The sequence below is a fragment of the Lissotriton vulgaris genome, chromosome 1_2 (assembly GCF_964263255.1).
Source record: "Lissotriton vulgaris chromosome 1_2, aLisVul1.2, whole genome shotgun sequence".
In the NCBI taxonomy this organism is placed as follows: domain Eukaryota; kingdom Metazoa; phylum Chordata; class Amphibia; order Caudata; family Salamandridae; genus Lissotriton; species Lissotriton vulgaris.
In genome coordinates this window covers 331,877,767-331,902,037 of record NC_141686.1, presented here as the reverse complement: position 1 = coordinate 331,902,037, position 24,271 = coordinate 331,877,767, and the positions used below count along the sequence as shown (strand labels likewise).

The 24,271-nt window shown below is 48.4% G+C and overlaps 1 protein-coding gene across 2 annotated transcripts in view; it reads right to left on the bottom strand.

The window, feature by feature from the left end:
- LOC147736668 (calcium-binding protein 1-like) overlaps positions 1–24,271 on the bottom strand; it is a 383,783-nt gene that overhangs the window by 67,259 nt on the left and 292,253 nt on the right. Inside the window, exon 2 of one of the 2 annotated variants that reach the window (XM_086953803.1) lies at positions 21,027–21,197. The exons of the other annotated variant lie outside the window; for it this stretch is intronic. Within the exon in view, the coding sequence (XP_086809929.1) occupies positions 21,027–21,197 (171 nt within the window). The remainder of the gene's footprint in view (positions 1–21,026; positions 21,198–24,271) is intronic. 2 annotated transcript variants of the gene reach the window in all.

Genomic DNA, 24,271 nt, shown 5'->3' with positions numbered 1-24,271 from the left:
GGATGCATAATAGTTGCCTCTGTCTTAATGCTGACAAATCTGGGATGCTGCCGCAGGGGCAAGCTGTGCACCTGCACACGGCCACCAAACCCCACGCCAATATATATCCTTAATATAATAATCCTCTGAGGATGGATACATATTTGCGTGGCGGCCCCTGGCCGGGATTTGGCGGCCTCCGGCTCTATTCTACTTCCAAACACCCTGACCCCTCACCCCTCTTCACTGGCCTCAGTGCTCCGCCCTGCCCGGACTCCCTCTTCCGGGGCTCCCTACCCATGCTCCCTGCCCAGGGCTGCCATGAGCCTAGAGCCGCCCCTGACTGCCGTTTGGCACCTCCTCTCCTCTTGATGTGACCAGAATATGGCCCATGGAGTTGGGAAAACCTCCCTCTCCCATATCAGTTGCACAAAATCTTGGGATGAGAATGGACATGACCCTTACATTTAAACTCCCGGTTAAGTCAATTGGTGGCTGTTGGACTTGGCCCTTTTCACTGAAATTTTTTTGCTTTTTTCTCCCCTAATTCTGGAAGTCCCCCCTTGTAATGTAGTTGTATAGGCCCTGTGAGGTTAAAATGCCCTGGGTAATGTTAAAATCACTGCTAGGTGCAGGTGCCCTCTACCCTCAACATGGCTGCCACTGACCCTGTTACTGCAGCGTGGTCTTGTTAAGGCGCATTCTAGTTGCCAGGAGCTGGCAGGGACCCCAAACATTGTTGCCATTCCAGCCTGCCTTGCCTGCCCACAGTTAGAGTAGGGAAGCTCCTGGCACCTTCTCGAATAGGGGCAGAGCCTATTTTTGCCGCCTCAGAGGGTGGTCACCTGACCTGGGCCTATAAAAAGAAAGGGAGGGAAACTTTTCAGTCAGTTGGGGCATCATTGACCTGGGGAACCCACGCAGGAGATTTAGGCGGTAGGGCCTAGTCAGGGACCTATGCCAATGGGAGTCACAGGGCTTAGGTGCTGCCTTCCAAGTTGAGTGAGGTACTCTGAGCTAGCCCACTGATCTGGCCCGGCGGGAGGGGAACCCAGGGACCATCTACAGTGACCTGCTGAGGAATCCTGTCAGCAGCCCTCAACTCAACCCCCCCTTCAAGAAACAAGAAACTGCAAAATACATCAAGCGCCAAAAAGAAGACCTGCTAATTACCACAGGACTGCTGGGGAAAACACCAGGTATTGTGTCACCCCCTGCGCTCCCTGACTCCACCTGCCCCCCCCCCCCTTTGCTGATCTGCCACTGTCGTGTGGCCTGTCCTGCCTTATCTGATCTGCAAATCTGACTGTCCTGCCTAATCAGCGCTCTCCTATGGTGCCCCTGAGAAGCGCTGTAGACTGCCAGAATTGTTGTGCCTCTAAGCGCTGTGAGATTGCCCCCTAGCGCTAACTCTGCTGAGCGCTAACTCTGCTGTGAAATTGCCCTGTGGCGCTATTAATGTCCCGCGCCGTTCTGCCCTGGAAGTGGCTGCCCGACTTACCACACCAGCGCGGGAGCCTCGGCGCCTTTTTATCGCCCCCCTCAGCGGCCCCCGGGACTAGGAGAGGGCCGCCGCAACATTCTTCGAGGCGGTCCTAGTCCCGGAGCGGGATTCCAGCTTCGAGTGATGGGGGCGCATCGCAGTCCCTGCCCCCGCCGCTCTCCCATTGGGCCTGGCTGCAGCGAGCTACGACAAGGCCGCCCTAGGCCTCGATAGGCCTGCCGACGCCTCGCACAACCGCACCATGTGACGGGGGCGCCCGGCCGCGTCTCAGGCCGTGCCCCCGCCCCTTCGGGCGCTCAGTGGTCGGCCAGCCGCGCCCCTCCAAACACGGCCTCTGATCGGTTTAGTCCCCGTGAAGCACCAGAACCGGCCCGAGAACAGTGTCTTGTCATCTGGGAGGGCTCCGAGAGAGTCCGAGCCCCCCCCACCTGCCAGACACGCCAGAGGGCTCAAGAAGTAGCACAAACCCTCCCGCACCGCCTGACCACGCCGCAAGGGCCCGGAAAGGGCCAAAGAAGGCAGGTAACCCCCGGGGAGGAGGGCGGAAGGCCGCAGGAGGCCTCGAGTTCGCCCCTCCCTTGGGGAAGACTAGTGTTGGGCCCGTTGGCCCTAATTATCCAGTTAAGACGTCCTGGACTGGGCAAGAGCCTGAATTAAGCCCCTGCAGACTGGGCTGGAGGAGGAGTAACCCCCAGCTGGGGTGGGGTTCTTTTACATATTGTGTTTTTTTTACGTGGAAGTCATGTTACGGTGCATATTGGCCTGGTGGTTTACTGAAACGCCCATTCCTGTTTGGCAAAAAGGTTAATCCGGATTAATGAAATATTCTACCTAGGCAATGTTTAGTCTTACTGGATGACACGTTGATTCTCACCTGGTGAAAGGTGGACACTTGATTGATAAGGGTTATGCACTCCTTAAGGAAATGTTCTATTCTTGCCTACTCAGATGTTGCCTGATTTTCCAGGAAGTGTTTACTCAGGCATAGGGAAATGTTGACTCTTGATTAAAGAAATGTTCACACTGCTTTCTTAATGAGATGCTGATTGAGTCCTCAGGCACAACATCTATTCCTACCTAATGAAATGTTTTACTCCTGCTTAGGGTGGTGTTAATGACATGCTGACTCTGGATGAATACGGGTAATGCACCGCGTGGTCCTGAGTAAGGAAATGTGAACTAACTGCCTACAGGTTTATAATGACCGGGTTGCTTTACCTAATGTGATGTTGCCTGACCTCTAATGTCCTGGGTTTTCCTGAGTGCATATAAGAAGGTTTATTCTTACGTAAGGGAGTGTTCACCCCCTTCACCCGATGACATGCTTATCCCAGCCTAATTACCTAGTTCGGTGACATGGTTGGTTATCCCTGCCTAGTGCCATGATTATTGTGGCCTGATGACATGCTTATTCTGAAATGTTTTACCATGGTTTATTGGGAAGTAATGAAATGCTAATCTATTGAACTGCTCCCTTTACTCCCCTCTGATGAAATGCTTTGATGAGTAATTGATACTGTGATTTTCCACTCCTGAACCTTAACCTTATATAAAAGTTATTTGATTTTTAAACAAACTCACTGGAGTGGCGTCAGTCATTGCTTGCATTTAATTGTCTCTGTGGATACGTGCGCTGTGTAGTCACTTAACACCTAAGCTTTCGGGTGCCTACCTGCGCTACCCCCGGGGAACTGGTGACCCCAGTTCCTACAGTGGCCTCTGCTTTTCTCTATTGGAATCCTTGAGAAAGTCCTTAACATTCTTGCCAGAGTATACTGGGAAAGACATTGTCCAGGCTCTGATTTCATCAACAGTGGACTTTGTCAATGTCCTTTTTCTTGGGTGTTGGACTTGGCCCTTAAGGCAGGTTCACCCCTAATCTTTTTGCTTTTAATCTGTGATCTGTATGGATGATTTTCTGGTCTGTGCGCACTTTTTCTCTGTGTCCCAGAGTAAAGTGCGTGCATGTAGTTAGGCTGGCCTGCTCTCCCATAGGGATGCATGGGGAATGTCTGTGTCCCTAGTAGTTCCTGATGCGTGGGGAGTGCATGCTCGAATTTGGTATGCGCGAGTTCGTGGGAATGAATGCTTCGCAATGGTGTATGTGGCATGTGTGTGTCATATGTAGAAATGCCATTTCTAGGACTTGGCATATTTAATGTAAAATATGCCTGCAGTGTGATTGGCTGGAGCTGGCTGGTGAGCCTGGCTCCGGGAAGGCTGGATGGGTCTGCCCGGTGGTGAGTGTGAGATTAGCATGTTGATGGCTTGGGAGGAGTGCCCCTGGTCCCTGATGGGCCTGGACTTTCCCCACACAATGCTGGCTCCACCCCTGTAGTGCGACTGATGTCCCTAGCCCTGCCAGTGAATAGAGAGGGTGGTTGAGGTAAACAGAGTACTTCAAAACCAGCTGTGACTGGTTTTCCCCCACCCTGCACCCTGAGACAAAGGGAATTTACTGTATAAGAAGGGGTTGTGTCCCCATACAATTTGTCTTTTGGTTCTCTTCCAGGATCCTGCCAGAGGGGGCTGTTGCTGCTGCTGGGGCCAGGAGGACCGCCACTTGGACTGTCTCCCTGCCTGGAGACCCAGTGTGCTGGCTCTGGCCCTGCCTTGCCCCTCTGCCTGCCTCCAGACCCTGCTGGAGCTTTGCTTTTTGCCAGAGCGCCTGGAAGCGCTTTATTTCTCCCCTCAGCGCTGAGAGCGCTTTATTCGGCTCCTAGCGCTGTGAGCGCTTTATTTTGTCCTGTGGCGCTGGGGAGCGCCTGTCCTTCATTGCCAGAACTTAGGAGCGCTTTGTGTGTCGCCGGTGCCCACCCGGCATCTGCCCGTTTTATTTCGCCGATTTTTGGCGAGCGAGTGCCCACCTCGCTTTATATTTCATTTTGGACGCCGGTGCCCACCCGGCATTTCCCCGCTGTTATTTTATTATTTAAAGCCGGAGCCCACCCGGCATTGCCCCGTGATCACCGCCGCAGCCCCGGAACATTGGAAACCGTTGCCGGGCCGCTGCCTATCGCGACCCGGAAGTCCCGCCTCCTGACCACCAGGGCCGCGCTGCCATTGGCGGCCCCCAGCGGAAGTCAGGCGGCGTGCAGCGGAGACGGGTCCAGGCGGGAGCGCGAGAGGAGCAGCCGGCCCCGTCCTCGAGGCTCCCCGAGTGAAGGAGAGCCCAGCAGCGCGAGGAGAGCCAGCGGTGTTCCTGCCCCCCGCAGCACCAGTGAGGACCCGGTGAGTGCGGGGATAGGTTCTGTTGATTTAGAGCGGCCCCGGTTGGCAGCGGGCCGCTCCGACGAGCGTGGGGCATTGTATGATTCCCGAGTCCCCCGTGAGGGACTCCAACGTGGCCACAGCATTGATTTAGGAGCCCCGGGGCTCCTGGGGCCAATTTGTTTATTTAGAGCCCGTGAGGCTCCCACGCCCACATCGCTTTAGAGCCCTGAGAGAGGCTCTGGGGCAATTCGTTATTGTGAGAGCGCTGAAGCTCTAATTTGCGCATTTGCTTTGCGAGCCCCTGAAAGGCTCCTTGTTCACCTTTGTTCTTGAGCCCACCTGGCTCCAACGTTTGCCCATTTCTGTTTTACAACTGTCCAGCACTTAGTGGACAGTTGCTACGTTTAGTCTTGTGATTTGTGCTGCCTGCGCAGACCCCCTGACATTGAGACTCAGGGCATTCCGCCCCTTACGAGGCCAGTTGGCCTGAGGGACATTTCGAGTGTTGTGCTATATGCACCCTGCGCATTGTAAGTTACTTGATGTATGTGATTCTTGCGCAAAAGTTCTAACCTGCACCTCTGAATGTGTTTAATACCTCATGTGCAATTGTTGATGTCCCATTTTATGTTTATCCACTTTGCTAAGAGTGACCTGCATAGAGGATTGTTGATGTCCCATTTTATGTTTATCCACTTTGCTAAGAGTGACCTGCATAGAGGATTGTTGATGTCCCACTTTATGTTTATCCGCTTTGCTGACCTGCATAGAGGATTGTTGATGTCCCACTTTATGTTTAGGTTTCCTTCCCTTTGCTAAGAGTGGCATGCTTAGGTGATGGTATTCCTTCCTTAGGTCCTGATGATAAGATCCTAGTTACCTGCGTGATTTTCCTACAGTGTTTTAGGTTTGCGTAGGAGGTATTTACTTTTAACCGGTGATTACTGGTTGTGTGCGACATGTACTATTTTGGTGCTAATCATTATATGTTTATGTGCTAAGTGTATACCTACAAGTATTATTTTCTAACAAGTGCCTACCCCTGACAGTGGTCCATGTGGCCCTGTCCTGTACATAATTCCCTTGTAAATTCTGCCCGTGCCTCTGGCACATTGTAAAGTTTGTGTGTTATCTAATGTGTTTTTATTATAATACAAAGGCTATTTTTTGATATAACCTTGTGTGGAGTTTTCCTTTGTGGTGGGCCTTGGGTGTTGTTGCTGGGGTGCGTGCGCAAATACTTAACTCATACCACCTCCAAGTTTAGCCTTGCTGCTCGCGCCACGTTACCTAGAGGGTGAGCAGGGGTTATCTTGGCGTGTAACTCCCTTGCCCTGACCTCAGAAGTGGTGATCCCTGACTGACCTTGGCGTGAGCCTTGGCCAGCCAGGGTCCCGTTTCTAACATTGGTGGCAGCGGTGGGATAAGGATTTGTGTTTGCGCTGTACCACAGTGGCGACAGGCCACACTTCAAAGCTCTACATTTTTAGATAACCGCATTTTGGGGATTATTGTTTTTTAGGGAAGTTCAGTTTTGCTTCTCCTGAAAGGTGTCATTTTGTATTTTGTCCAGTACCTTGTTCCCCGCCCTGCTCCCAGAGTTTGGTACCTGTGTCGCTAGTGGTCAGGTTGAGAAAATTAGGGGTGGTAGAAACTGCCTTACCATTACCAGTCCGAGGGGAGGGTTGTGTGTGAATGAGTGTGTGTTTACCTGGACAGTGGAGTGCAAGTTCTCTGAGATAGGAATCTTGCTGAATTTTATGATTGTATTCTCCTGTTTAGCTCAGACCCCAAGGTTCCCTGTGTCAAACTTTTCTTGAGGACGTCCGCCAAAATGGAGCCAGTTTTTGATCTCTGTGGTCTTTTTAGGTACAGTAGATTAGAGCTGGTCAGATTCTGTGAAAAGGGAGGCATAAAGGTGAGTGAGTTGGATACTCAGTCCCAGATTAGGGACAGCCTGATCCTGTGGCAAAAGGATCAGTGGGATCTTGAGCACAGTGAGAGAGATAGGGCCCGGGCCGCACGCCATGAGGGTGGTGAGTCTGTGGGGAGCCCTGAAGATTCTGATGAAGAATGTGAGTTGGATGGTGATGACAGTGGATGGATGTCAGTAGATAGTGAGGACCCCATAGATAGGGAGTCCCTTGCTGGGTCCAGTGTCAGTACCAGCGCCCCATCCCTTTCCCTGTCCCCAGAGGAGTGGTTGGATAGGAAGGAAGAGCGGGAGCATCAGCTAGCGATGGAACAGCTCAGGTTGGCCAGATGCCAAGCTAGAGGCTGAGAGGGCCTTGTTCAGGGAGAAGGTAGCCCAAGAGAGTAGGTTACCCCCTGAGTGTAGTTGTAATTGTCTGGATTCCCCAGGGAGGGTGGAGTCTAGTGGTGGCAGCTTTTTAAATGTCAGTGTAGACAGTCCCACTCCCAGTTCCCCGAGTATGGTTCCTGTTTCCCCAGAGGAGGAGAATAGGTTGAGGTTTAGGAACCTTAGGAAACTGTCTCACCAGTCTTGGGAGGAGTTTGTGGACGAATGAGAAGAAGCACTGGACAGTTGGAGAGAGCTTAACCCAAGACAGGATTTGGGTGGACTGCTCTTTGTGGTTATCAAGGAGCAGATGCTCAGTGTTGTTTGTCCAGAGTTGCGCCAGCACCTGTTGAGGTGTGGTTCCTTTAGTCCTTGGGACCTTGCAGAAGAAGCAGAGTGCTGGGAAAGTGCAAGACGTTCCTTAGCGTCGCTAGTGAGTGATTCCAACAATAGTGGGTCAGGTTTTCTCCAACCCAGCGTGGTGGAGGAGGGTGAGAGTAGCCCAGCTAGGTCCCAGTATAGTGAGGAGGGTGTAGGGGCTTACTGTCTGTCTCAGTGGAGCGGAAGTGAGTGTGAGACCCAGAGTCCCCAGATGCCCGAAGCCCTGTCTCAGAGCCTGGATGGTTTCTTTAGGGAACACCAGGGTGGGGACCCATGCTTACCTGTTAGTCCACTTGAGGGAGATCTCCTAGTGTGTGGAGGACCTGGAGCTTCTATGGTTGTAGAGTCTGGCAGTACTGCTCTAGTAGAGAGAGTACAGATGTCCAGTGAAAAGAGTGATTGGGGGATAGGATGTGAGTCCCCAGAAGTCCTGGAGTGCCAGGCAGTGATTCCACCAAAGGTTTTAGACCGGAGGTTGGAGGTCCAGGTTCAGGGTTTGCCTGACCTGGACCTGATTTTAACTAAAATGGCCGTCGGTGGAGGAGCTGCACTGAGGAGCTCCTGGTTTTAGGATCACCTTCGGGTGTAAATCCTTGATAAACCATCCAGCCGGCCCACGCTCCCTGACCGTAACACGGAAACTGGCGACACATGACCAAAAATCGGAAGAAACTTACTGCGATCTCCTGTCTGGTCAATGGTCAGCTCGGCATGCGGCTAGTTCACTATGATCATTGGATCAGGCGAGTGGCGTGCTGAGGAGCGGCTCTTTCTGAGAACAGGCGACGGACCACGGGGGCATTTTTGAAGCTGGTTGCAGCGTGCCTGTAAGCGGGACCGGAGGATCTAAACCAGCTTTCAGCGGGGCGGAATTACGGCATGAGAGTGCCGCGACGGGAGACCTGGAGCAGGGCTCGTCACTGGAGCGGCTGGGCGAGAGCAGGCGAAGGAGCAGGGAAGCGACGTGAGGAACCGTGACGGCACCACCAGAGCGGCAGGAGTAGTACGGGCGGCGCTACCGGGAATCCGGCACCGGTGAGGAACATGGACACAAAGGACGGACTTGCTATGGCGAGGTGAGAGAAGAGTGAGCCACTATAGAGGCGCCGGACCCCCTAGTCTGTGTTCTAGCAGAAGCAAGAACAGGACAGGGAAGGTGCACACGGCTGCCGGGGAATATGGATAATACCGGGGAACTGTTGTATATAAACAGAAGTTGGAGACTAACACGGCATGCCTGACCTTAAGATGGCGGCCAGATAAAGACGAAAAGTGGCAACCGGAGACCCTCACAAAGAGACACAAAATAGAGAAAGGAATGTCTCAGTCCCTTATCGAAGGAAAGGGAAGTTGATCACTGAGGGAAATAGTAAAAGGACAATCAAAGCTGACAATTGAGGGAAATAGAGAAAGGACAATTCGAAACTGTGTAGGGAAAGAGAGAAAGGGCAAGAGAAACTGTGGACATACTGGAATAACAAAAATTTCACCAGAATACCCAAGACACAGCCTAACAAGAGTGAATTAACTTATCGACCGCCACTAAGAAACTATATCTACCTCCACTGGAGCAATTAAGAGCCAAAAACAGATGAGGCAACAGAAGAATTGAAAAATAGATCTCTATCTGTACCCACAGCGATACTACTTTAGTAGTGGATCTTCCTGGTAGCAATAGAGGAGAGTCACTTCAAGACCACCTAACGCGGAATTAATGATGGATGAAAGGCATCTAGCAGCCACTGGCTCCACTGCCTTGAACATAGAATACCCGGCTGAACTATCCAAAGCTGCAGCAAAAAAATTCAAACACAACACCCTAAGGAAAAACCCGGATAAACTGTTTTACGACCCTTATTTTAACATAGCTAAAGGCAAAATACTAAACGACCTGATATTCTATACAAAGAAATCGGCTCAATGGCGTACTGCCATTACAAAAATACTCTCCATAAAATCAACGAAAAACATCCCACATGGCACAAAAATAATGACAGCATCTTCATTAAGATGCAGAGCAGACTTATGCATAACCATTTATAAAACTGGAATAGTGCTAATACAAGCTGGGAACATCGAACTAAAGAAGTTTGAACAGATATTTCAAACGGTAAAAGAATCATTGGAGGGGCCAAGATATTCACAACACCAGTCACCAGCAGGAGACACCCCTGACAATAACGCCTTTAACTCGACCGGGGATGCCAATAGATATGAAGACCTCCACGAACAAACCAATAGCCCGAGAGATATAATCGAATTTGACTCGAGATTACCTGAGAATGAGGTTGAAGGGATAGAGGGAACGGTTAATCATGCAAAAGAAGAACATGACCAGCGCCGAAGGGAAGAACAAAGCAAAGCAGAGGATATCTACCTTCCTCAACCTCCCCCGAACTCGAGATTGGAATCTCTGGGATCCCTATCCACAAAGGCACCTGTTACACCTCGCAATATAAGAAACAATGAGGTCATTCCTAATAGAGTCAGGAACAACAACCAAACCATGGAACCAGAACATGACCAGCGCCGAAGGGAAGAACAAAGCAAAGCAGAGGATATCTACCTTCCTCAACCTCCCCCGAACTCGAGATTGGAATCTCTGGGATCCCTATCCACAAAGGCACCTGTTACACCTCGCAATATAAGAAACAATGAGGTCATTCCTAATAGAGTCAGGAACAACAACCACACCATGGAATCAATGGAAAGATCTGGGGATACGAGTACTAATCATTCTCGAAGAAGAGCAAAATGCAGAACCCAAACAGACAAGTCTAGCTCACATAAGAAATCACCCCGAACCCAGAAAGAAATCAAGGAACTCAAGAAACTAGTAGGAAACCTGGCACAAGACTCGCTGAAAGTCGCACAGACAATTGGAAAAATCTGGGAGATGACGATAAGTATGCACACGAAGGTTTCTCACATCCAGAATCTTGCACTCCGACCCAACAGACCTAACAGGACCTACCCCTTGTCAAATGAAGAAACCATGGTGCTACTTCGATCTTATGAACACCCGGCCCAGGGAAGCGAGGAGAATATCAAAATAGTACCCATTGACTCCAATAGAATGACCAGAAAGAATGACAGGAAAGCAATACACCACAACCTACATCATATTCAGTTAACTACAACGGAAACCGAAAACAGTAATGTCGATAACTCACAGAAAACCCTGAATTGCCTACTACTCAACTGCCGTTCGGCAAATAAACATGCATCAGACATAGCCGCACTCATCATTAACAATGATATCGACCTGGCCATCCTCACAGAAACATGGCTCAACGAATCATCATCTCCTACCATTGATCTACTAGTTCCACCACAATATAACATCGTTAGGTCAGACAGACCAAAGAAAGTGGGAGGAGGTATAGCGTGCATTCACCGCTCGGAGATCGAGGTCAGCCAATTCCAATCTGACCCCATAGAGTCCTGTGAATACCTTGGTCTTAATATAAGAGCACTAAATAAGCAAAGCTGCAACCTGCATGCATTCTACCACCCACCTGGGGATAACGCAAAGTTCACAGAGGAACTAATAGAGATCATAACGGCCAACTCAAACCCGGATGCCAACAATATATTCCTAGGTGACTTTAACCTACACTGGGACGACGACAAGGACAAGCTGGTTAACACGATGAAAGACTTCCTCAATGAACTAAACCTTACTCAAGCATGCACCCAGCCCACTCACTCGCAAGGAGCGACGTTAGACTGGATTATCTCAAGAAATAAGGAGACATCAATCCTTGCTATAGATCCATGCGATTGGTCTGACCATCACGCCATAACATTCACGATACCTACTATAAAAAAGGGTAAGACCGTGCAACCTCGCAAGATCAAAAAACTGATTCGTGAGACAAAGGAAGCCAATATCCTACAATTGGTTGAAAGATGTGAGAAAGACCTGAAGCCACCTAAGAACAGGCAGAATGTCAATGAGCTGACTGACCATTACATAACCTCGATCGGTAACATCGTCAATGACACCATGCCTCAAAAACTGAAAAACGTCTCAGAGAAGCCAAAAAATCCTTGGTTTAATGAGGCACTGAACGAGGACAGGCGAAAACTAAGAAAGGCCGAAAGGAAATGGAGACAACATCCCTCCTCCCCCGAGTTGAAAGCCCTCAGAAAAACCAGAAAACAATATAACAAAAAGATAATCAACTCCAAAAAATAATTTATAAGGGCTGAACTGGATAATGCCAGAAACAGACCACGAAAACTCTTCGAGATCCTAAAACAACAGTCAAACAAACTAACCAAAACGACCCAAGAGAACGCAAAAACTCCCATAAGCTGCGAGGAATTCGCCTCATTTTTCTCTGAAAAAACCAAACTACTAGAAGTTGAGCTCACAAGTGCAGCAGCCAACCTTGTGACCCTTCCCTCACCTAAAAATGAGGCTAATGAGACAACAGAGGGCCCTCAATCAAAAAATAAAGCAAATTGGGACACATTTGAACTATATGACCAAGGTAAGATTGCCAAAAAGTTAGCCGAACTTAGACCGAACAACCACTATCAAGACCCTCTACCGTCAAAGTGTGTAAGAGAAATCAGCCACACTCTAGTCCCGATCTGGACCCAGATAATAAATGCCTCACTTACACAAGGGACCCTCCCTGACTGCCTAAAAACGGGGCAGGTAGTGCCCATCATTAAAAAACCAACAGCGGATGCGACAGACCCGAATAACTATCGACCAGTGACCAACATACCGTTACTGGCCAAACTTATTGAGAAATGCGTACAAGGCCAATTGAGTCAACACATCGCCAAGTTCGCATTACTAGACGACTGCCAATCAGGATTTAGAACAGGTCATAGTACTGAAACTGCGATCCTGCATATTGTTGATGACGCCTTACAAGCCCTTGACCAAAATAAGGCATGCCTATTGATCCTACTAGACCTGTCATCAGCTTTTGACACTGTAAATCACGAAATACTAATAACCAGGCTTCAAGACAGGATGGGTTTGTCCGGAAACGTACTGAAATGGTTCAAATCATTCTTACAGAACAGGACTCAACTATTCCTGATCAACCAAGCAACCTCCTCCCCATGCCCTAACACAATTGGGGTCCCACAAGGCTCAACTCTATCCCCAGAGCTATTCAACTTATATGTTGAACCCCTTACGGAGATTCTTCGAAAATCACGGATATCCTATCACATGTATGCAGACGACACGCAAATATACATAAAGATCGCCTCCCGTGATGACGTCGACCGAATGAACGACACACTAAAGAAAGCGTTGCAATGGTTAACAACTAATCATCTGAAACTGAATGCCCACAAAACGGAATTCCTGCTAATTTCACCAACAAGGAGTCAACCTGAAGTAAAGGAATGGGTGAAATTGGTGACTGCGTTAAACTGCACTCCGACCCTAGTTAACTCAGCTAAATCACTGGGAATCAAGTTAGATGAGAACCTCGACATGAAAGCCCACATTAACTCAATGGCCAAGAGCGCCCGCTTCCATTTGAACTATTTACGAAAACTAAAACCCTTTATCTCTGAGGCGGATCTGAAACTGGCCACCCAATCGCTAGTCATCTCGAGGATTGAATATGGTTGTTCCACGTTAGCTGGCCTACCCAAGACATCCATAGCACCTCTAAAAGCCTGCCTCAACGCAGCAGCAAGACTCATCACAGGAACGAAGAAATTCGATCATATATCGCCCCACCTGAAAGCCCTAAACTGGCTACCGTACGAGGCCAGAATTCAAATGAGAATGGCCTGTATTACTCACAAAGCGGTTCACTACAACATGCCTAGATACCTAGCCAAGAAAATTAAACTTTCGGGAGGCAGCAGACCAAGCAGAAGTGCCAAAGAGCTGCTATTGAGACCGGCCTTCTTCCGCAAGAAAAGGACCTACGATCGGGCCTTCTCCGGAGCTGCACCCAGAATTTGGAATTCACTCCCTCCAAACATTAGGAAGATTCAAAATACGGAAACTTTCGAACGGGAACTAAAGAGCCACTTGATGAGTAATACCCTACGTAGAAAACTACAGACTATTGATATGATCATATACGCCAAAGAGGAGGTACTCATCATGAATAATTGGAAGCTCAATATCAAACAAATGAAAGACTCCCGTCCGAGCCTCGGCTACACACTGAACTGCTACCTCATATATTTGTGAGCTTATATACTGTATCTCACAGCTCTAACTATATAACCTCTACCTCACTTTATTATATTTATGACTACTATGACAAGCTAAACTGTATGAAACTGTATCTCACAGCTCAAACTATATAACCTCTACCTCACTTTATTATGCTTATGACTACTATGACAAGCTAAACTTATGCAACTCCTAATAGCTAACTAGATAGCCAATTGATATTGATTATGTTATATAACCCTACCTCAACGAGCTTGAAGATATAACTATGACACAAGCTGAGACCAATGCACCTCTTAATGCCTTTTATCTAGTCACACTTTTACCACACCGCTTCTACCTCATAACTGTTGGTTGTTATAATTGATGTGATAATTGTCAAGTCTGTAACCTTTTTATGTTCAGCGCTCTGATACCCACGGGTCTTGTTCGCGATATACAAAACACTATAAATAAATAAATAAATAAATAAATAAAAGGGTGGGAATACTGTAATCAGTGTCCTGACCAGTTCTTTCTCCAGAGGTACCGCCCGGTTGGGAGGGAGCAGGACTCTGGAAGGGGGTGCAGAGGGTGGGAGAGCCCACCTCTGACCCCGGTACCACCTGAGGGGTTAAACCCTAGGTTGGGAGAATGGTGTTTAGAGGGTACCCCTCGAAGGAGGCTGAGGGACCCTAGGAGAAGAGGTAAGGGGAGGAGAGCCTTCCCTGAGACTCCTGGTCCACCTAAGGTTGTAGACCCTAGGCTGGAGAAACAGTGGCAGGCTAGCCCTGTCTTGCAGACAGGAAGAGTGGAAAATGGTTGTTATGTTGTGAGTAGGCAGGAACCAGTGGCACCTGGGTGGCCTAGGGCCTGGTCCTCGCCGAGGGCAGCTGGAGATTACCAGTGGGGTAGCCCAGTTAGTCCCTACCATAGTTTTAGAAAGAACCCCAGGGGTTCATAGTGGCGTAAAACAGGAGGGTGTCCCTGCAGTTGCGGGCCCGTGTCTGTGTTTTATCGCCCCAAGCAGGGAAGCCCATCACGGTGGTGATTGGTCTGCCATGCGTTTTGGCTGGAAGGGGGTTGTGTTGGACTTGGCCCTTAAGGCAGGTTCACCCCTAATCTTTTTGCTTTTAATCTGTGATCTGTATGGATGATTTTCTGGTCTGTGCGCACTTTTTCTCTGTGTCCCAGAGTAAAGTGCGTGCATGTAGTTAGGCTGGCCTGCTCTCCCATAGGGATGCATGGGGAATGTCTGTGTCCCTAGTAGTTCCTGATGCGTGGGGAGTGCATGCTCGAATTTGGTATGTGCGAGTTCGTGGGAATGAATGCTTCGCAATGGTGTATGTGGCATGTGTGTGTCATATGTAGAAATGCCATTTTTAGGACTTGGCATATTTAATGTAAAATATGCCTGCAGTGTGATTGGCTGGAGCTGGCTGGTGAGCCTGGCTCCGGGAAGGCTGGATGGGTCTGCCCGGTGGTGAGTGTGAGATTAGCATGTTGATGGCTTGGGAGGAGTGCCCCTGGTCCCTGATGGGCCTGGACTTTCCCCACACAATGCTGGCTCCACCCCCTGTAGTGCGACTGATGTCCCTAGCCCTGCCAGTGAATAGAGAGGGTGGTTGAGGTAAACAGAGTACTTCAAAACCAGCTGCAACTGGTTTTCCCCCACCCTGCACCCTGAGACAAAGGGAATTTACTGTATAAGAAGGGGCTGTGTCCCCATATAATTTGTCTTTTGGTTCTCTTCCAGGATCCTGCCAGAGGGGGCTGTTGCTGCTGCTGGGGCCAGGAGGACCGCCACTTGGACTGTCTCCCTGCCTGGAGACCCAGTGTGCTGGCTCTGGCCCTGCCTTGCCCCTCTGCCTGCCTCCAGACCCTGCTGGAGCTTTGCTTTTTGCCAGAGCGCCTGGAAGCGCTTTATTTCTCCCCTCAGCGCTGAGAGCGCTTTATTCGGCTCCTAGCGCTGTGAGTGCTTTATTTTTGTCCTGTGGCGCTGGGGAGCGCCTGTCCTTCATTGCCAGAGCTTAGGAGCGCTTTGTGTGTCGCCGGTGCCCACCCGGCATCTGCCCGTTTTATTTCGCCGATTTTTGGCGAGCGAGTGCCCACCTCGCTTTATATTTCATTTTGGACGCCGGTGCCCACCCGGCATTGCCCCGCTGTTATTTTATTATTTAAAGCCGGAGTCCACCCGTCATTGCCCCGTGATCACCGCCGCAGCCCCGGAGCATTGGAAACCGTTGCCGGGCCGCTGCCTATCGTGACCCGGACGTCCCGCCTCCTGACCCCCAGGGCCGCGCTGCCATTGGCGGCCCCCAGCGGAAGTCAGGCGGCGTGCAGCGGAGACGGGTCCAGGCGGGTGCGCGAGAGGAGCAGCAGGCCCCGTCCTCGAGGCTCCCCGAGTGAAGGAGAGCCCAGCAGCGCGAGGAGAGCCAGCGGTGTTCCTGCCCCCCGCAGCACCAGTGAGGACCCGGTGAGTGCGGGGATAGGGTCTGTTGATTTAGAGCGGCCCCGGTTGGCAGCGGGCCGCTCCGACGAGCGTGGGGCATTGTATGATTCCCGAGTCCCCCGTGAGGGACTCCAACGTGTCCAAAGCATTGATTTAGGAGCCCGAGGCTCCTGGGGCCAATTTGTTTATTTAGAGCCCGAGAGGCTCCCACGCCCACATCGCTTTAGAGCCCTGAGAGAGGCTCTGGGGCAATTTGTTATTGTGAGAGCGCTGAAGCTCTAATTTGCGCATTTGCTTTGCGAGCCCCTGAAAGGCTCCTTGTTCACCTTTGTTCTTGAGCCCACCTGGCTCCAACGTTTGCCCATTTGTGTTTTACAACTGTCCAGCACTTAGTGGACAGTTGCTACGTTTAGGCTTGTGGTTTGTGCTGCCTGCGCAGACCCCCTGACATTGAGACTCAGGGCATTCCACCCTTTTCGAGGCCAGTTGGCCTGAGGGACATTTCGAGTGTTGTGCTATATGCACCCTGCGCATTGTAAGTTACTTGATGTATGTGATTCTTGCGCAAAAGTTCTAACCTGCACCTCTAAATGTGTTTAATACCTCATGTGCAATTGTTGATGTCCCATTTTATGTTTATCCACTTTGCTAAGAGTGACCTGCATAGAGGATTGTTGATGTCCCACTTTATGTTTATCCGCTTTGCTGACCTGCATAGAGGATTGTTGATGTCCCACTTTATGTTTAGGTTTCCTTCCCTTTGCTAAGAGTGACATGCTTAGGTGATGGTATTCCTTCCTTAGGTCCTGATGATAAGGTCCTAGTTACCTGCGTGATTTTCCTACAGTGTTTTAGGGTTGCGTAGGAGGTATTTACTTTTAACCGGTGAATACTGGTTGTGTGCGACATGTACTATTTTGGTGCTAATCATTATATGTGTATGTGCTAAGTGTATACCTACAAGTATTATTTTCTAACAAGTGCCTACCCCTGACAGTGGTCCATGTGGCCCTGTCCTGTACATAATTTTCTTGTAAATTCTGCCCGTGCCTCTGGCACATTGTAAAGTTTGTGTGTTATCTAATGTGTTTTTATTATAATACAAAGGCTATTTTTTTATATAACCTTGTGTGGAGTTTTCCTTTGTGGTGGGCCTTGGGTGTTGTTGCTGGGGTGCGTGCGCAAATACTTAACTCATACCGCCTCCAGGTTTAGCATTGCTGCTCGCGCCACGTTACCTAGAGGGTGAGCAGGGGTTATCTTGGCGTGTAACTCCCTTGCCCTGACCTTAGAAGTGGTGATCCCTAACTGACCTTGGCGTGAGCCTTGGCCAGCCAGGGTCCCGTTTCTAACATTGGGGCACCACAGGAGCCTTTCAATAGATTGCAGAGGGTTAAAAAATGCGGCTGCTTGTCTTGTATTGAACATTCCGAGCGAAAATCAATTTGGCAAGGTATGAAACCACTACAAAAGCTACTGTTTTAGCAAAGTATAAGGTTTAAAACTCTCATGTTCCAAATTATAGACTTTTAGATCTGATGGGCTCATTCTATATCCAGGACAAAATTAAATAGTACAGTCCTCCAGGGCCCTTTGTTCTGCAAGCCAAACTTCTCTAATAATAAAATAAAACATGATCAGGCATTCCGTATGACTGTATTCATATTGATTCAGTTTCCCTAATTTGCCTGCATAAAGCGTATGATAGAAGCCAGCATGGAGGATTCTCCCTAGAAGTCCCTGCACGTCTCGCGATGTGCAAAAAGCATGGCGAGACACCGCAAAGAAGAAAACTCCCCTGAGGAGGCAACCTCACGTGCCTGCGATAAAGGAAGCAAAAACATCACTAGGTAGGTTTGTAAAGAGACGACGAGTAAATTCAAACCTACTCCTTTCAAGTTGATCAAACATTGTTTGCTCTGGATCACAGGGGATGTGCCAACATGTCTTATAATTCAAGGAAACCAGTAAGGACAACTGTGGTCTACTCTGATTGGCCAGTCTTTTCGTTTAGATGGGGGCAGTCCTTAATTTGTGAAAGAAAGAGTGCCAGTGCCCGAAGCTCTACTCAGAAGCCAGGGGCTGGTGCAATTAAATGTTGGTGTGCTAAATTTTAAGTCTGGCAGTCTATAATCCACTACCAGATGCTCTCTGCCTCTTTTTCTCCCTTGCAGGGTCATGAGGTCGTTTACGAGAGATGCCCTCCAACGCTCCTCCATATTGCCAATGCAGCAGAACCTCAGGAAATCTTCCTAGATACACTCAAAACTGAACAGATCCTCTGAACATTGAGAACACTGAGAACCTCACCCCTTACTGGCCGAGCACGCCTCCAATCAATCAGGGGGTTTATAAAGTGCGCTACTCACTTTTGAGGGTCTCAAGGCCCTGGGGGAGGTTAGGGGGGGGGGAGGAGGGCTGCAACTCCGGTTCAGTCGAAGAGCCAGGTCTGGAGGTTCTTCCTCTACATCAACACTGCTGTCTGCCTGACTTCAGTCGATGATGAAGAACAGCGACAGAAGCTGTGCAGTCACGGATGCTGGTGTGCTCGCAAACAAAGGCAACGCATGCTTCCTCCTTGATCTATCATCAATATTCAGTACCATCAACTATGAAGCCTTGATAGATATCCTGCCTTTAGCATCAGATTTAACAACACTGTTTTACAACTGTTCTCCTCCGAACTCAACAATCATCAACAACTCTTCCCGACGGCGATCTCTAGACCGCAGCAAATACCAGTGACGTGCAGTACCATCAGGGTCTACCCTCCCCCCACAATCTGCAACCTAAAGCAACAGTGGAGGACGCGCCTTCTCGCACCTAGCTGCCAGGGCATGGATCCGCCTCCCTACTCCTCAGAAGCGCACCCTCGCTCCAGCATTTCAGAAAGGACCTCAAAGCCTGGCCGTTCAACTGAACATGCCTCCAGGCAGTAGCCAACTTCTCCAGCCCCTCGAGGCCCTCATGGGTGAGTTGGTGAGCTTTATAAGTGTTTGATTGATTGAATGATTGATAAAGTTGCAGGTTCTCCTAGTACTCCTAGCAAACCAGGACAGTCAATGTCAGCATACATTCAAGTGACACAAAACTATGTGTGCAGTTCTCCGCCAGCACGGACATCGGCCTCCCCTAAGGCTGCGTCATCCTTGTACATGCAGAAATATCATGTGCCCCCCCCCCAAAACTGAATCCACCAAGTCTGGTTTATCCTTGGCCACACCAGATCCTTCAAGCTCAGTCCAGCTATGACTTCCAGTGTGAAGCTGAATAGATTCCCACTACAGCTCACCCAAACATGAACTCTTCTTCAGAAGCAACATTACCAAGAAGTTACAGTTAGGGACTGAGTTAGAGTTCAGCAGACAGGTGTCCGTCACAGATCTGACTCCTATTCCATTCATCTTTTGAACAGTTCATTACAACTGTATTCTAATGTACTTGTAATAAGGCGGTCAAGATATCTGTCACATTATTGACGGAGTACCCATCCATCGATCTCTAAATCAGACGCTCAATCTGACACCACACAGCCCTCTTCAGATGAATGACACCTTAGCTTCTTGAATGTGAAAATCAAGGACCCCCTGAATAGCAAATATTTTTCAATTCCTAGGCCAGGGAAAAAAGATTCAAGTGAGAAATAACTCCTAGGCAATTTAAATCAGTCATGTACATATATATGCATAAGGGAGAATCAAAGAAACAAAGATTATGTAAAAAACATTGACTTTTAATACGTTTCTATAAATACTTTTGTTTAAAAATTGTGTTAATAACACAATGCAGAATACATTTCAAATTATTTCAATCATATACAATCAAAAAGTAGACATAAATTTAAAATAGTGGCAACATTTTATATTCTTTATCGATGCGCGTTTCGGTGTACTTGACGTCTTCTTCAGGAGTAGCCACTGATTAACCTAAAAACAATAATACATGTATTATTGTTATTAGGTTAATCAGTGGCTACTCCTGAAGAAGGTGTACACTCAATGCTTTCTTCAGGAGTAGTCACTGATTAACCTAAAAACAATAATACATTTAATATTATTTTTAGGTTAATCAGTGGCTACTCCTGAAGAAGGCGTAGAGTACGCCGAAACGCGTGTCGATAAAGAATATAAAATGTTGCCACTATTTTAAATTTATATCTACTTTTTGATTGTATATGATTGAAATAATTTGAAATGTATTCTACATTGTGTTATTAACACAATTTTTAAACAAAAGTATTTATGCAAACTTATTAAAAGTCAATGTTTTTTACATATTCTTTGTTTCTTTTATTCTCCCTTATGCATATATATGTAAATTGCCTAGGAGTTATTTCTCACTCGAACCTTAGCTTCTTGAAACACCTCCATGAGGGTCACATCCTCCTCACAACTCGCATCTGGCTCCTACATGCTGATCTCCAAGTCACAAGTCATAGTGCTAGATGCTCTGGTATGTGCTCATGTTCTGAATCTGCTTATCCACACATTGGTGGAGGTGACATGGAGGTAAGAGATGGCTCGCCAGGCCTGGGAAGACCGACCATGTCTGCAAGGGAGGAGGACATCAGACGCCGCTGAGATATGGACATGCCCAGTGGAGGGAATGAGTGGAGACATTGGGTGCTGGAGTAGTGACAAGCTGTGCATCAGGTAGTAATAGAGATATGGCCTATCCAGTTGACACTCACAAGATTCTCAGGGTAAGGAAGTGAGAGTTCACTGGGTATAGAGTTAAAGTCAAGATCACTGCATGAGGATTAAAGACATACTCCATGTAGGGATATAGAGGACATATTAAGTAAAGGCACAGTGAGAACACATTAGGTGTAGAGTCAAGGGAAAACACTGTGGGAGGAAGTGAGGACACACTGGGTTCAGTCTCAATGGTTACACATGTTTGTGTAGTAGGGACACACTGGAAGTATGATAACATTGACATACACCATGTTGGGGAGTAGGTTACTCATAGTAGATGCTGGTGTGGTAGGACATACATGGGAGGTTAGGCCAGAGGGAGGATGCGGGTGGGCTTCAATGTTACATACAAGTTGTGTGATGGCAATACTCTGTCGTAGGAAGATACAGGCCGGGCCCACCAGGCTGTGTAGCACCGAATACCGCTGGAGAGGTGCGTAGAATGCATCCACAAATTCTTCCGTGTCTGAGGCGTCAGCGTCGGGGGAGGTTGGGACCCCGGGCCTTCTTGGCTTGCCATCCTGAAGCAAACAAGGTAATTAGAAAGGAGGCAGAGGGGAGATAGTGAAGTCCCTTCCCTAATAGACCGATCAGCGCTGGTCTGTGCAGAACCTGGTCTCACTTCCTGCCTTCCCGGATGCACTCCCAGATGGTTTCCATGGCAATGGGAGGACAACAGGAAGGGTGGTGAGGAAGCTCAAGGATGAGGGAGGCAGGAAACAGAGGGGTGCTCCTGGCAGGACAGATAGGAGGTAAGCTAGGTGCACACAAGGATGGAGAGATGGCAGGTGTGAAAGAGGAAAATAAGGTGTATAGAAGGTAAGTGTGGTAGTGTTGAGGTTAGACATCTGAAGGGTCTGGGAGAGAAATGTTGTGTCATGAGTAAGACAGAATTGGTGGAAATGAGTGACAGAAGACAGTGATGAATCGGCAAAAAGGATGTGGTATGTGAGGGATAACATATTGGGATGTATGGAGGAAGGGTACAATGTATGATGATCAAAGGATGTGAATTTATATGAAAGAGAAGATACAGATCAGGAAATAAAGGGCGCAGAGTGTATATGAGAGCTTACACAAGGGGTGAAAGAGATAAAACACAGGATGAATTTTGGTGGAAGAAGAAAGGACATGAACAAGGTGGAAGGACAGGGTTGTACCAAGGAGCGCTGATGAGTGAGTATGAGGAGGAAGGACTGATGTGTATGAGGGTATACTGATGGATGTTTATGAGGAGGAAGGACTGATGTGTATGAGGGTATACTGATGGATGTTTATGAGGAGGAAGGACTGATGTGTATGAGAGTATACTGATGGATGTTTATGAGGAGGAAGGACTGATGTGTATGAGGGTATACTGATGGATGTTTATGAGGAGGAAGGGCTGATGTGTATGAGGGTATACTGATGGATGTTTATGAGGAGGAAGGGCTGATGTGTATGAGGGTATACTGATGGATGTTTATGAGGAGGAAGGACTGATGTGTATGAGAGTATACTGATGGATGTTTATGAGGAGGAAGGACTGATGTGTATGAGGGTATACTGATGGATGTTTATGAGGAGGAAGGACTGATGTGTATGAGAGTATACTGATGGATGTTTATGAGGAGGAAGGACTGATGTGTATGAGGGTATACTGATGGATGTTTATGAGGAGGAAGGGCTGATGTGTATGAGGGTATACTGATGGATGTTTATGAGGAGGAAGGGCTGATGTGTATGAGGGTATACTGATGGATGTTTATGAGGAGGAAGGACTGATGTGTATGAGGGTATACTGATGGATGTTTATGAGGAGGAAGGACTGATGTGTATGAGAGTATACTGATGGATGTTTATGAGGAGGAAGGACTGATGTGTATGAGGGTATACTGATGGATGTTTATGAGGAGGAAGGGCTGATGTGTATGAGGGTATACTGATGGATGTTTATGAGGAGGAAGGACTGATGTGTATGAGAGTATACTGATGGATGTTTATGAGGAGGAAGGACTGATGTGTATGAGGGTATACTGATGGATGTTTATGAGGAGGAAGGACTGATGTGTATGAGAGTATACTGATGGATGTTTATGAGGAGGAAGGAAAAAGCGCATGATGGTGTGATGATGATTGCGTACGAGGATGAGACAAGATAGAAGTGTATTTGGGACAAAATATAAAGTAGTCTAATAATGTAAAAATATGGAGAATTTCACAAAGGATAAACATGGGAGCCTGAGGAAAGCAAGAGAGAGGGGTAGAGGAAAGGAGGTTGAAGTGTAGAAAGAAGGGTTGTGTGAGGAAGGTTTGAGAGCAGTGAATCTGTTGAGTAATATGAGGACTCATCAAGAAGAAAGATGGGGTGTCTGAAGATGGGCGGAACGGCAGGGTAAAAGTAACGAAGGATAGTTGTGTGTGAGTGAGGAATGTGGGGGTTCAAAGAGGAAAGGAAAGGCACACGCTGAAAGGGCAGAGGTGCCATGGATGGAGGGAGATCAAGTAGCAGAGGTTGATTATTGGGGGTTTTCAGGGTGCAAAGACATGGTGGGAGGATAGAGTGGCCCACCCATAGATAGGAAGGAAGGGAGTGAGGAGAGTATTAGTGGAAGGAAGAGAGGAGTGTGTAAGTGTGGGGAGAGAAGGAAGTGAGGCATTTATAAGCAGAGGAGAGAAGGAAGAGTTTGATGTGTAAGGAAAGGAGAGAAGAAGACAGCTAAGGCCCATCCTAACATCCGGAAGGGGTATGGTCACCGCCCACCTTTTTCCTTACATGAAGAGTGTCTGTCAGGCTGAACAAAGGACAGCCTGACAGACACTCTTCTTGCTCAGCTCAGGTAGCCAGGAGCTAGACATCCGCTCTGGTGGGTGTGACCTCTTCACCTGGCAAAGCAGCTCTAGACCCTCGACCTTGTGATAGATACATCAGGGTCCAAGACTGACACCTGATCACAGGGGGAGCTCAGGTCTCAACTCTCACTGACCTCCATCCCACTCTGAGACGAGGTAGGGACTGCTGCTTCCACTCATTGGCTGCTCTAGGAGGTCCTGGGGGGCGAGGCAGCCAAAGAGATTGTTACACCGGGCAGCACCAGTGATAAAGCCGGCCCGTTGTGGGGTGGAAGATGTTAACATCCCTCAAAATGGTCTTTCATCGTGCTCTCAGCTTCTTGGCTGTGCTTAACGGTGAATGTGTGCACTTATGTTACATTTAAATTCATGTTTCTTGCTTTGCATCTTATTTGTTGTGTTCTCCGTAAGAATGTCTGTAGGTATGACTGGCTATCCTGGTGCATTGTAAGGTCATCATTTACTATGCTTTAAAAGCTAATACAATTGAATATATGTTGAGAGTGTGCTGTAGAATGCACAATTATTGCCATTTTATTCCACACTTTCTTAGGGGGAAGCCCCAAAAGCCCCCATTGTGTTGGTCAGACTCGCTCCGTCGCCTCACTCGCTACGCACCGTACGAGGGCTGGTATTACAATCTTTGCCAGGGCGCTTCAGGTTCCCAGTCCAGCTCTGATACTATGTGTGAGGAACTAGTGATCTCAGTGCACAAGGAGATAAAGGAACAGCTCTACTGGGGACAAGAAGAGAGAGCAGATGG